The 12,230-nt window shown below is 47.2% G+C and overlaps 1 protein-coding gene across 5 annotated transcripts in view; it reads right to left on the bottom strand.

Moving 5' to 3' along the window:
- Tox2 (TOX high mobility group box family member 2) overlaps nt 1-12,230 on the bottom strand; it is a 91,651-nt gene that overhangs the window by 43,737 nt on the left and 35,684 nt on the right. For all 5 annotated transcript variants that reach the window (XM_090352388.1, XM_090352390.1, XM_090352389.1 and 2 more), the window contains exon 2: nt 6,877-6,942. In XM_090352388.1, the coding sequence (XP_090208514.1) occupies nt 6,877-6,942 (66 nt within the window). The remainder of the gene's footprint in view (nt 1-6,876; nt 6,943-12,230) is intronic.

The following is a 12,230-nucleotide window of genomic DNA, read 5'->3' as shown; positions in this document are numbered from 1 at the left end:
AAGGAGAGAGAGGGCTTGGCTTGCTAGCCTGTGACCCTGTGCGTCCCTGCTCACTCTGCCTCCACTGGCAGTTCAGCTCCCTCCACTTCTCCACAGCTCTGAAGTGGGGTGTGGGTCTGTGCTGGTACCCAGCCCTGCACAGGCACCTCCTGACCAGACGTTCCAACCCTCCAGACCTCGTGAGGAAGGCCTTGCCCCTTGCTTTTAAACATGGCACCTGTAATGTGCACACAAAGCTAGTGGGGGACCTGCTGTGTGTGTGTGTGTGTGTGTGTGTGTGTGTGCAACCCTGCTTGCCCATATGCACAAGTGGGCACTTCTGCAGACTTGTACACCTGCCTGTGAATATGTGTCAGTGCACATCTCATGACAGGTTTGTGAGCACCACAGGCAAAAACTCAGTTCCTATGATACACTAACTCCAGGTTACAAAGCAGACGGGCATTAAACAAATGTAAAAAAAAAAAAAAAACCCTCATGCCTGTGTGTATTGCACATACATGAGTAATGCTCGTGACAGCCCCAGGAATCAGGAGTCATTATTATTCCCGTTTCACTGAGGAAATTGAGACACGTTCCAAGAGTCATACAGGAATGCTTAGTGTATGGAGAGGTATGTATGGTAAGTATGCTTACGTGCACAAGAGCACATGTATGTGCATGGAGAAACTGCCATAGGTAATTTCAAATATTCTAGTCACCAGATTTTGCAATGCCACCACAGAGCACCACTAAAACCAAACACACACACACACACACACACACACACACGCGCGCGCGCGCGCGCGCGTGCACGCACGCATGCACACACACAAACACGCGCATATGGAGATGGTGTTGTAAATGTTTCCTAGAATTCTGGCCACAGAGAAATGGAAGTGAAGGCTCTGGCCTGCACAGCTGAGACCCTGCAGATCTCTAAAATCCATGGCCTTGCCCTGGTGCCAGCCACAGTGGAGCCTCAGTGTTGAGGACAACCTTTATCCCTCGAGGGGCTAAAGGAATTCTTCCCATCCCAGGCAGTTAAGTCAATTGTCCAGGCCATAGGTCAGTACGTCCTCATCCCACTGGGGTCACTCGAGAGAAGAAATGAGCAAAACCAGCCAGGCTTTCTCTTTCCCATCTAAAAGAGACTCTAGAAGAGACTGGGGCAAACATGAGACCTCCATCCTCTGTACTGAAACACATGACCCCAACAGCAAAGTGCACAGTGCATTTGCTCAAAGCAAACAGCTTTATATAACCAGTTCAAAGGAAGAAAGAACTATTTCGCAGCCTCAGAGGCTCTTACTATCCACCTACCAGGAAACCACGGCTCACATCCTTGCCCCATGCGTTCACTTTGCCTGTCTATGTGCTTTGTGTCCATGGCATCAGACAGAATGTTGTTTTCTCATCTGGGTCCTTCCTAGTTCATCCACATGAAGGTAGTTACAGATGGACGCACTGTCATGGCTGGATAGTGTCCAGTGGGTAAGACTATTCCACTATCATTTATCCAGTCTACCGGATTATTTCTGGTTTGGTGCTTTTATGAGGACTGTTCTTTGATACCTCTTTTCATGAATATATAAAGATATTTATGGAGCGGAATTGCTAGTCACAGAGATGTATGTTCAGTCTTTGATACAGCAGAATGGCTTTCTATAGTGGTTCTACCAAATGTCAGATCCTTGTCAGCTGGGTACTTTTTGTCTCCTTTAGTTTCTCTATTTTAGGAGATTATTCTGTAAATCCAGAAATTCTTCCCCAACTTTCCCCTGATACACCTCTAGGGCTGTGTCTAGGCACAGTAGAAACACAGAAAGAAGTCTAAAGGCCTTGAGCAGCTACAAGACCTACAACTGAGCTTTTGCGGTACATTAAAAAGACCCCATCTGCCAGGAGTTTGGCCTAAGGGTGGAGTGCTTGCCTAGCATGCACAAAGGCCCAGGTTCGATTTCTTGGTATCACATACATAGAAAAAAGCCAAAGTGGTTCTGAGGCTCAAGTGATAGAGCTCTAGCCTTGAGAAAGTCCAAGGACAGTGCTCAGGCCCTGCGCTCAAGTCCAGAACTGGCAAAATTAAAAAAAAAAAAAAAAAAAGACCCCATTTCAAGTGGGTGTGTGATGGCTCACGCCTGTCTTCCTAGCTACTCAGGAGGCTGAGATCTGAGGATCAAGTTTCAAAGTCAGCCCAGGCACAAAAGAACCTGGGACTTTTACCTTTAATTAACATCTAGAAAACGGGAAGTGGGGCCTGGCTCAAAGTTAGGGCAGTAGCCTTGGGCTGAAGAGCTCAGGGACAGTGCCCAGTCAGGGTTCAAGCCCTATGACCCACAAAAAAAAGAATCCTATCTCACAGTGTGAAGCAAAATTTCCTCCCAGGCCCCTGCCCTCTCCTCTCCAAACCCAAGAATTCCTCCCCAACTCAAGGATCTGCACCCCTGCCAAATGGATGCACCGAGTGAGGCTGTGGGATGGTATGGTATGGGGCCTCTGGGCGTGGCTTCTGTTTACATGAAGTGAAAGCCTTATTCATCTGGTTCCAGTCCTGAGCAAAACAGAAAACAGCTCCTCTAGTTTGCGTCTCTTCCCTTCAGTTACAAATTCTAGTCAAACCTCTCCCATCACCAGCCTGGGCAAGCTGGTTAGCTCACACCCACTTCTGAGTCTCCTAGCTACCTTCAAGGCAGGTATTAACATGGCCATCTTGCAGAGGTAGAAAAATAGAACCAAGACAAGGCAAGCAATCTGCTCAGGGTCCCACAGGCAGACCCAGGAGCAGAGAAGTGTCCCCCAAAGCCACTAGACTCCTTGTCGCCATGCTCCTCCAAAGCCAGAGCTGGCTTTTCCTCTCCAAGCCTCAGATGTGGAGCAGATGAACAATGGAAGAGTGGGCTGTCAGACCCAGAGAGGCTTTTCCACACGGATGAGCTCAAGAGTCAGGGGTCTGAGCAATCCAGGGCAGTCAGATGGCAGAGGCTGTGGGTCTCCAACAAGCTAGGAGAGATCAGTGATTTCAAGAGGAGAACCCTTCCTCAGCTCATTTTAAAATGAGCTTGTTCCATTTGCATCTTTGAAATTCCCATGGAACCTAGGGCTACATGTAACCTAGTCATAACTTATCATTAGGGAAGAACTGTCTGGCCTCTCTCGCCTTTGCTTGGTTTCCTGAGCCAGCCTCACTCTCAGCAGATGTGACCTCAGATTTTTCATGTGTACTGTAACACTTCATGCTAATTGTTACGTGTGCTGCATTGCAGGCTGGAATCAGCATTCTGTGTTGTTTATTTCACCCCACATCATTTCCACGGTCTTCTAAACAGCAAATGGAGTCTAAGAGAAAAGTTGGGCAAGTGATCCAAGGTCAAGTGCCCTTTATGAAACATCAAGTTGTGTCTTCTCATGTCATTTCTCTGAGAGTCCATCTGACCCACAGCCTCTCCTTATGGCCACCCAGGTGTCCAGACACACACTCAGACACTCCAAGTCCCTGGATTTGTCTCCAGGCCTCCTTCTGCACTATCAAGACCCCACCAGGAGGTGAGGATCACTCTCTGGTGTTCGAGGACAGAAGCAACGTTGTCCCTCCTAGGTTTTCAGGCAGACAGGGAAGAAAAGGCAAGCCCAGGCTCACCAGGATATCTCCGATCACCCATTCACCTAGGCAAGAGCCATGGCTGGAGGGGTCAAAACAACCTGCCTAAGGCTCAGTAAGGGAGGCTGGTGGGAGGGAGGGGTAGTGAGAGAGGATTCCAGGTTCCTGAGCCTCTAGAATGTCAGAGCCTATGCCATTCTGGAAGCCCCAGGACACTACCTTTCTGCTTTCTTACCAGAATGGGTAAGTGAAATCAGGCTCTTAGGACACCCCTCAGCAAAGAGCCAGGCCCTATAGGCATGCTAAGCTCAGTGCACCTAGGAAGGGGGGAGGGGGTGCTGTTTTGCAAAAAGGAAAAAAAAGAAAACAATTTGAAAATACAAATGGGGGTGAGGGGCTCCTCCAGCCAGGATACTTCCTGCTTCAATCTCATTGTTTCCATCCCATTTAGAAAGAGCAAACGCTTCCTGGGATTCAATTTCTCTCATAATAGTTGGAAGGAAACAAAACTATATATTGTAAACATTCACTGCTTTGTCTGAAAAAAAAAAAGAAATCTGTATGGAAGGAAGGGGGGAGAAGCTACCATACATGTAGAGCAGGGGTCCCCCTCAAATCCATCCCCCTAGTACCTTTGCATTATACCTTCGAATATCACGAGGCAGGAATCCAAAGCATTAGGACAAATATATTTTTAGCTACTGAAATGCAAAATTAAGATTGGGTAGATGTAAGTACTGAATCCCTCTCGGCAGCTTTCTCTCAATGAAACCAAGACAAGAGGCGGGAGGCTCCGTGTTTAGGAAGTGAGTCCACTGTGACACACACTCAATCTTCTGCACAGACTCAGGGTGGGGGTTTCTCGCCCTTCCCCACGTTTGCTTCTCCAGCTGTGAAGTAATATTAAATTTCATCAGATCCAAGCAAAATCTATGGTCTGGAAGCAGTTTCCTTTAAGGTCCTCTCATATTTATTCAAAATTCATGAATCATGTTCCGATAACACAGTCATAATTATTTTTAAAGTGTGGAGGTTTGTGGCTTTAATAGGAAATGCTCGCAAAAGGCCTTTTCTCTTTGATTGTTTGTAATCTTAGCAGTAATCGCCTGGGTTACCTTCAGCTGCACCACAGCAGGCGAAACACAATTTCATTCCAATATGAATCGCGAGCTCTTCACCCAGGTTTTAATTAAAGCAATAAAAGCCATGTCATCTTTGCCCTTTCCAATGTACACAGACTCAGAGGCCAGAGTTATATTAGGACTAGATTCAGAGATTCCAGTCCTCCGGGGAGAGAGAGGGTCTCCCACAGCCCCAGTGGAGGGCCTAGGGAATTGCCCTGCTTCATCACTGACTCTCTGAGTTGCGTGTGTGTGTGTGTTCATCTGTAAAATGGGCACAGCAAACTGTACCCAGCACAACAACACCTAGGCTGAAAGAGGCCAAGCTCAGAAGAAAAGCATTTGGCCTCATATCTGAGCCCAAACATTAATTTAACATCCTCACTTGGTTTTATGACTGGGAAAACCCAGTCGACAATCATTCCTGATCATTAACATAGAGAAACATTCAGCATGAATAGAGGAAAGGAAACAAAGTAGGAAGAATCTTGAACTCAAAACTTCTTGGATCTTTTTTTTCTTCCTTGTGTGCTGAGCATTCTATACTGCCCCCTACTGGGCAGAGGCTTCCAGCTCAAGGCTATAAGCACCTCAAAGTATCAAGACTGAAGCCCCCAGTTCTCTTCTCCTGAGGCTTGCTTGCTTGGTCATTTCTCTATTCATCATAGGTCTATGCCTGCACTAGGAGTTTGTAAAATAACATCAGGTGGGAATCTACAGGGGGGCACTGCACAGACCCAATGGTGGTGCTTGAAACCAAGTGTAAGAATCCAGCTAGGCACCAGTTGCTCACACCTGTAATCCTAGCTACTTAAGAAGCTGAGATCTGGGGATTGCAGTTCAAAGCCAGCTTGTGTAGCAAAACCCATGTGACTCTTCTCTCCAATTAATCACCAAAAATCTGGAAACTGAGTTGTAATTCAAGTAGTGGTACAGCACCAGCCTACGCACAAAAGGTCAGGGACAGTACCCAGGCCCTGAGTTCAAGCCCCAGGACCAGCACGCACACACACATATACACACACACAAATCCCAAACAAAAATCCAGTAGGGCTGGTGGCTCAGACCAGCTCTCCACCGCGGCCTCCATCACAGTCTTGGGCAACATGTCCCTCTGACCTGGCCCATTATACCAAAGATCATGATACTCAATCTCAATTTCCCTGACTCTTGTCTATTACACATGGCTGTGCACCCACAGATACACATACACACATTCAATCACTTTTTTTTTTTTTTTTTGCCAGTCCTGGGCTTGAGCTCAGGGCCTAAGCACAGTCCTTGGACTTTCTCAAGGCTAGCATTCTACCTCTTGAGCCTCAGCACCACTTCCGGCTTTTTTCTACATGTGGTACCGAGGAATCGAACCTGGGTCTTCATGCATGCTAGGCAAGCACTTTAACCACTAGGCCAAACTCCCGGCCCTCAATCACTTTTTAAGAAAACCTCTGACATCTTTAACCAAAAAAAAAAAAAAATCAGATGAAAGCCCAAGATAGTAGAAAACTACCCACTGCCATGAAGGTGGTATCAGGAGCTGATGGCTGCAGGTCTTCTCCCCTATTCCCTCATCTTCCCAAGAAAGATACTGGCATTTTTGAGGGGATTCCCATTAGAGGAAGTGTCTGTAAACACACAGAGGTGGCTGGGGATTCATCTCGTGTCACCAAAGCATTATTTATGGTAATAAAAACAGTGAAAATGAGCCATAGCTAATTTTTTTATTTTTTGGGAAATGTGTTTTGCATAACACTCTCAGTTTAGATTCCCTAGAAGTAGAACCTAGAATTGTGTGAAGGCTTAAATAAATACACAACAACAGAGCATGAATTTGCAAAAGCAACATCCAACCCACGAGAGCTGACTGGAGACAGGCAGCACCTGGAAACCCCAAAATTTGCCCTTGGCATGGAGGGATTGTAGATATCACATTTTTGAGTATCATCAAGTTCCTAATATTTCACATTAAACCACCAGCAGCCAGGGGAGTTGATTTCCAGAACCTTCTCTGAACTCTGATGATCTCTTTGAAGAACTCAACTGATCTTCTTGAACATTCTGAGTGGGGGAGCAGCAGGCTGCACTCCCTAACTGTCCAGCCCTCCTACCTCCACCCCAGGAGCTGCTAGGCTCCAGCCAGCATACAAACCCGGCTTGGCGGGAAGGGGCACCCACCTGGCTGGTTGGCAGGAGCTCTGGGTTGCCGTCACTCATCCCCACGTAGGCACTGTCACCATCAAACTAGAACAGAGAGAGAGAGAAGCAGTGCTGATTAAAACGTATTTGGGGTGGCAGCAGAGGTCAGGGGACTGTGCTGACTGGAAAGGATGGGATCAAAACCTGGACCCTAGTATGCCTGAGGACTCCTTCTGGCAGGGCTCCCTCTTGGGTGCAGGAAGCAGATCTTTTCTGTGGCCTTTCAGAGCTTAGGTCAGCATGGCTGTCACAGGAAGGATGAAGACAGAAACCCAGCTCTGCCCTCCACACCCAGTCCAGGCACAGAGCCTCCTCACCCCAGAACTATACAAGCACCTCTTGGCCAGCGTCATCCAGACAATCAGCTACAGCTACAATCCTATGTGCCAGGCAAGGCTGAGAGCTCCTGAGCCTTGAGGTCATCACATGACTCTCTTGACATGTCCTCTAAGTCCTTATCACCCCCCCCAAGTGGCTCTGCCCCTCTCCAGTTTGTTTCCACCCTGTGAGGCCAAAGATCGTGAGGGCTGTGGTAGCTAACTGTGTGTTGGAGAAGCTGTTACATTTACAGGCAGGAAGAATTTCCCAGCAGGAGGCAGGTGCAGTGGAGAAATGTGGGGTGCTGGACCCCTGTTCCTCCGTACCCTGGTGTATGACCTTGAGCTGGTGTCTGCTCCCCAGCTGTGGGATGAGGATATGACAATTTACAGCTCCTGACTTGACACAGCCTCTTTAGATAGGGCTTCCAGAAGCAGAGTCAGAGGCAAGGGTTCAAACGTGCCTGCACTTCTGAGGGGAGAGCTCCCCTCAGAAACTCAGAAATAACTCACAAAATTTGGGAGCTGAAGAGTCAATCTAGCCCAACCCATAGTAGCTCTGCTAACCCAAACCCATGTTAGTCACATCATAAAGCCACGGGTGGCCATTTATGCGACACAAGGAGACACAACCGGCTAAGCAGGTGGTCACTTCTGTGCCAGGGACAATTCTCCCAAGGACTGTATCTGCTGAGGGCTGTTTGTAGATAGTATACTAGGATAGATTCACATGGTAGGAGAAAATTCCCAAAGCACAAAAGGCAACACAAGCAGGAGAGGCTGAGACCTGAGGATTCATGGTTCGAAGCTAGCCAGTGCAGCAAAGTTTGTGATACTCTTTATTTCCAACTGATGACCAAAAATGCCAGAAGTGGAGCTGCTCTGCACTGAGGTTTCCTGTGGCAGAGCAGTGTGGAAAGTGCTTTCTATCGGAACATAATTCTTTGGCCTGTGCTTAATATTTCACAGCAAGTGAGTAATATGTACATTTCATTTGCTGAGCAGGCAGGTGCACTTATGATTTTGGTAAACACTGCCCTTGTTCCCAAGGCAGTTCACGTTCTCTCCTTAGAGACCTCTGCCCGCCCCCCCCCTCCACCCCAGAAAAAAAATCTGGCTAATGAGTGTTTTTCTTGGCCCTGAGCAACTTGCTTTCTATAACGACAATACAACAACGCTAATGAGGAAAGCGCGCTTTTCCCCCCTGCTAAGAACCAAAACCGGGTGGGAAAGGGTAGGACACCCCCACTGTGGAGAGACTGAGACTCAGCACCAGTTGGTTGCTTTGCCCTACGCTCCATCTATCTCTCTGACTGGGCTGCAAGCTCCCAGCTAGCAGAGATCAAGGCTTTTCTCAATCCTTCCAAGAACCCAACCATTAGCCCAGAGCTCAGCACATAGCAGATACTTGACAAAGCTCAGGAAAGAGAAGAGTTGCCGTCGGCAATTGTCTTGGAGACCGCTGGTCACTGGGAGAGCCTGGGCCCACAGTCTTGGGAAGGAGACCCTGGGTGGAGAATGATCAAGAGGATGGTCAGATGCCATGAGGCCATCAGGGCATATGTGAAGGTGGCTTCCTCGTTCACACTTTTGTTCAGCTAATATCTACGAAAGAGCTGTCGTTTGCTAAAGTAAACTTGAGTCATCTTTTAAGGAGTTCGTTGGCCAAGGATCTGCCTCAGTGAGGATCCCCTAATGTCTTACAAAGTGCCCCAGAGCATGCTGGGATGAGAATCTGTGAACCGAGAGGCCTGAGGCCAAGGCCAGACCAACCATTTGCCCACCTCTACCAGAGCTCCAACCTGGCAGAACCTCTGGAGTGGGGATGTGAGGAAGGAAGGGGCCCCTATGGTGTCTGTCACTAAGGCAAGCACTCTACCACTAGGCCAAACTCCCAGCCCCATCACACACACTCTGAGCAAAGAAGGGGTCACAAATTCTTCCACTAGACACAGTAGGGCTACCTCTCTCTCTCCATGTGTAACTAGACCACCACTGCTCAAAGTGTGCTGAGGCGACCTGTGTAGAATGGAAAGGCACATGGACACCATGCTGGCATGGTGGTGTGTCACACACGAAACTCAGTGCTCAAGAGAGCACATAGGGTGGGTCTCATGTCCCACATCTCTCGGTGACACAAACCACTGTGCATCGAGCACAAGCACAAAGACGCACATATCAGATTGTGTATGTCAGGCACATAGTCGCACAGCAAACACACAGGAAGGAGGGTGTGGCAGACATAGGGAAACCTACCACACATCTGCCACTGTCTAATGTCATCCATGTAAGTGTGAACATAAACACACAGCAAGTGTGGATGGGGAGAGACGCACAAGGCAGAGACTCACAGGGCCCGAATCCTGTGCCTGTTTCATAATTTATCAGTCCTTCAGCCAGAAATCTTTTTTAAATATACACCACACAGCTTTCTGCATGCTTTAAATTGTAAAGAAAAAATGGGAGGGGGGAAAACAACAGACTAAGAATTGCCATGAAACGTCAGGAGAACATTCTCTTAGCCACTGCCCGGAATAGATTAATTTTCCCCATTTCATATTCTAATTATAATTCCTTTTCCCAGTGCCATCTTCAGTCCTCATTACAGCTGGAAGATTGTTCTGCAAAAGCCAGGCCTTCATCTTCCCTTCCCAAGAGTTTTGTCATGGAAATGAGTTTTGGAATCTGAAAGAACTCACATTTTCGCAAACATCGAACGGAAAAGGATAACCCTTTCTCAACGGCCACAAGACATGTTCACAGAGGATCCTCAAGGGTCTGCCTCTCCCCGCACTGTGTGGTCCCCTAAGGATAGGTGATTCTGGACCCCTATTCCAACATCCACCTCCCAATCTAAGTACATCATGTTTTCCCAAAGGTTTTTTTTTCTTTTTTCTGTTTTTATCTTTGCAAAGCAAAGAACACTGGTCTTACACTCAAGAGTCCAGCTCCACCTATCCCACCTGGGGCAAGTTCCTCAGCTAGTCCCAGCCTTATCCTCTGACCCTGAAAATCACTGACTCATGGTAGATATCCATAAAATATCTGTGGGATGGACATGTATGATAAGTGAGTGGGTGAAAGGGAGAGAAGAAATAAAGAATGGATGGATACAAGGATGCATGGATGCACACCCCAATGAATAATGGATGGATGATAGATGGCTAGGTGGGCAGATGGATAGTATAAATTATCATTGTTCAACAGAAACTTAATGCAAGTCATAAATGTGAGCCACACATGTAACTGTAAATTTTCTAGTAGCTACAGTTTAAAGAGTATATAATCTATTTAACCTAAAATATTTATGATATTATGATCTCAATATGTAATCAACATAAACCTTCTAATACTTAACAAGATGGTATATTAATAGGATAGAGGAATAAACAAATGCATGGATGGATGGACGAGCAGACACAGCCGGGAATGTGTAGATTGTGCAAATGGCTGAGAGGAGAGGAGCGAGTGGATGGATGGATAGATATGTGAATGCATGGATGGACGGATGAGAGCATGCATGGATGGATAAATACATGGATGGATGGACGAGACAGAATGGCGGTGTGAAAAGACAAGAGTATGGGAAGACCACTGGGGTGGTGAATGACATAAACAAATGGTGATTGGATGGTATTTGGGATGCATGGACAGATGCCTGAGTGGATAGGTTAGGGTGGACAGGTGAATGGGGTGTCCAGAGTGGTCTGATATTTCCTTCTGACTTTTTATACTTTCCTTGGACAAAGCCATGGCTTCTTAGAATTGTAGTATGTGGCTGCCTCTGAAATCCTCATCATTTGCCAAGTTACGTCAATGTTCTCGGGCACAATGTCTCCCTGGACACCTCCCCCATTTAGCTAGTGAGCGCCTCCAATCCAACACTGAACTCATGATTGGCTGGACCTGCTCTCCCTCAGCACTCCCTCCTATGGTACAAGGAGTTACTCCACAGTCCCACCTCCCTACCCCTGGACAGCCCATCCAATCACCAAGCTTGGTGATCCATTTTCACCCTGACTATTACTAGTGATTTTTGGTAATCCTCTCACCTTTCAGATTAAACCCTACTTGGACTCTACACATCTTTTGAGCCCTACATCCAGGTGCCCTATTTCTAGCCAGGGACCCTCAGATCCCACTGCCTGCAGTGTTACAGCCTGGTGTGTTCTGTCTCCTCCAGTCCTCTCTGAATTGAAATCTAACCCTTCCTCTGGCATTCCCACCTTCCTCCTTCTTAATCCACATTCTAAGATGGTACAGCTGACCAGGAACACTCTGGATTCCACTAACTACTGGCTGCTCATGAGACCTTGTATATCTGTGCAGTTAATGTGGGATTCTACTTCTCTTTGCTTTAGTTTTCTCACTTTAAAACAGTAGCTAATATTCCTATTTCATGTCATTCTTGACATGTGTGATCAGACATTAGACAGGAGCTAATATCTGTATTGTGTTAACCATTTCTGACAGATGCCTGACAAATGTTACCTATTATTGTTATTTTACACTAAACTCAAATCATATAGCCAAGCCAAACTCCCTCAGTCTAGCAGACAACCTTGTTTACTACAGCACTGATAAAGCTGAGGTAGGGTCAGTAATTTGGCCTGGTAGTAGTGCATCCCAGCATGCATGAAGACCCAGGTTCAATTCCTCAGTACCACATAAGTAGGAAAAGCCAGAAGTGGTGCTGTGGCTCAAGTGGTAGATCTCTAGCCTTGAAAAAGCCCAAGAACAGTGCTCAGGCCCTGAGTTCAAGCCCCAGAACTGCCCCCCCCCGCAAAAAAATTGAGATGGGCTGGGTGCTGGTGGCTTACACCTATAATCCTAGCTACTCAGGAGACTGAGATCTGAGGATCGAGGTTCAAAGCCAACCCAGGCAGGAAAGTTGGTGAGACCCTTATCTCCAATTAGCTGCCATAAAACCAGAAGTGGCACTGTGGCTCAAGCGGTAAAGCACTAGCCTTGAGCTGAAGAGCTCAGAGACAGCACCCAGACCCAGAGTTCAAGTCC

The sequence above is a fragment of the Megascapheus bottae genome, chromosome 18 (assembly GCF_031878675.1).
Source record: "Megascapheus bottae isolate mThoBot1 chromosome 18, mThoBot2.hap1, whole genome shotgun sequence".
NCBI lineage: Eukaryota > Metazoa > Chordata > Mammalia > Rodentia > Geomyidae > Megascapheus > Megascapheus bottae.
This window is presented reverse-complemented; position numbering and strand designations above follow the sequence as displayed.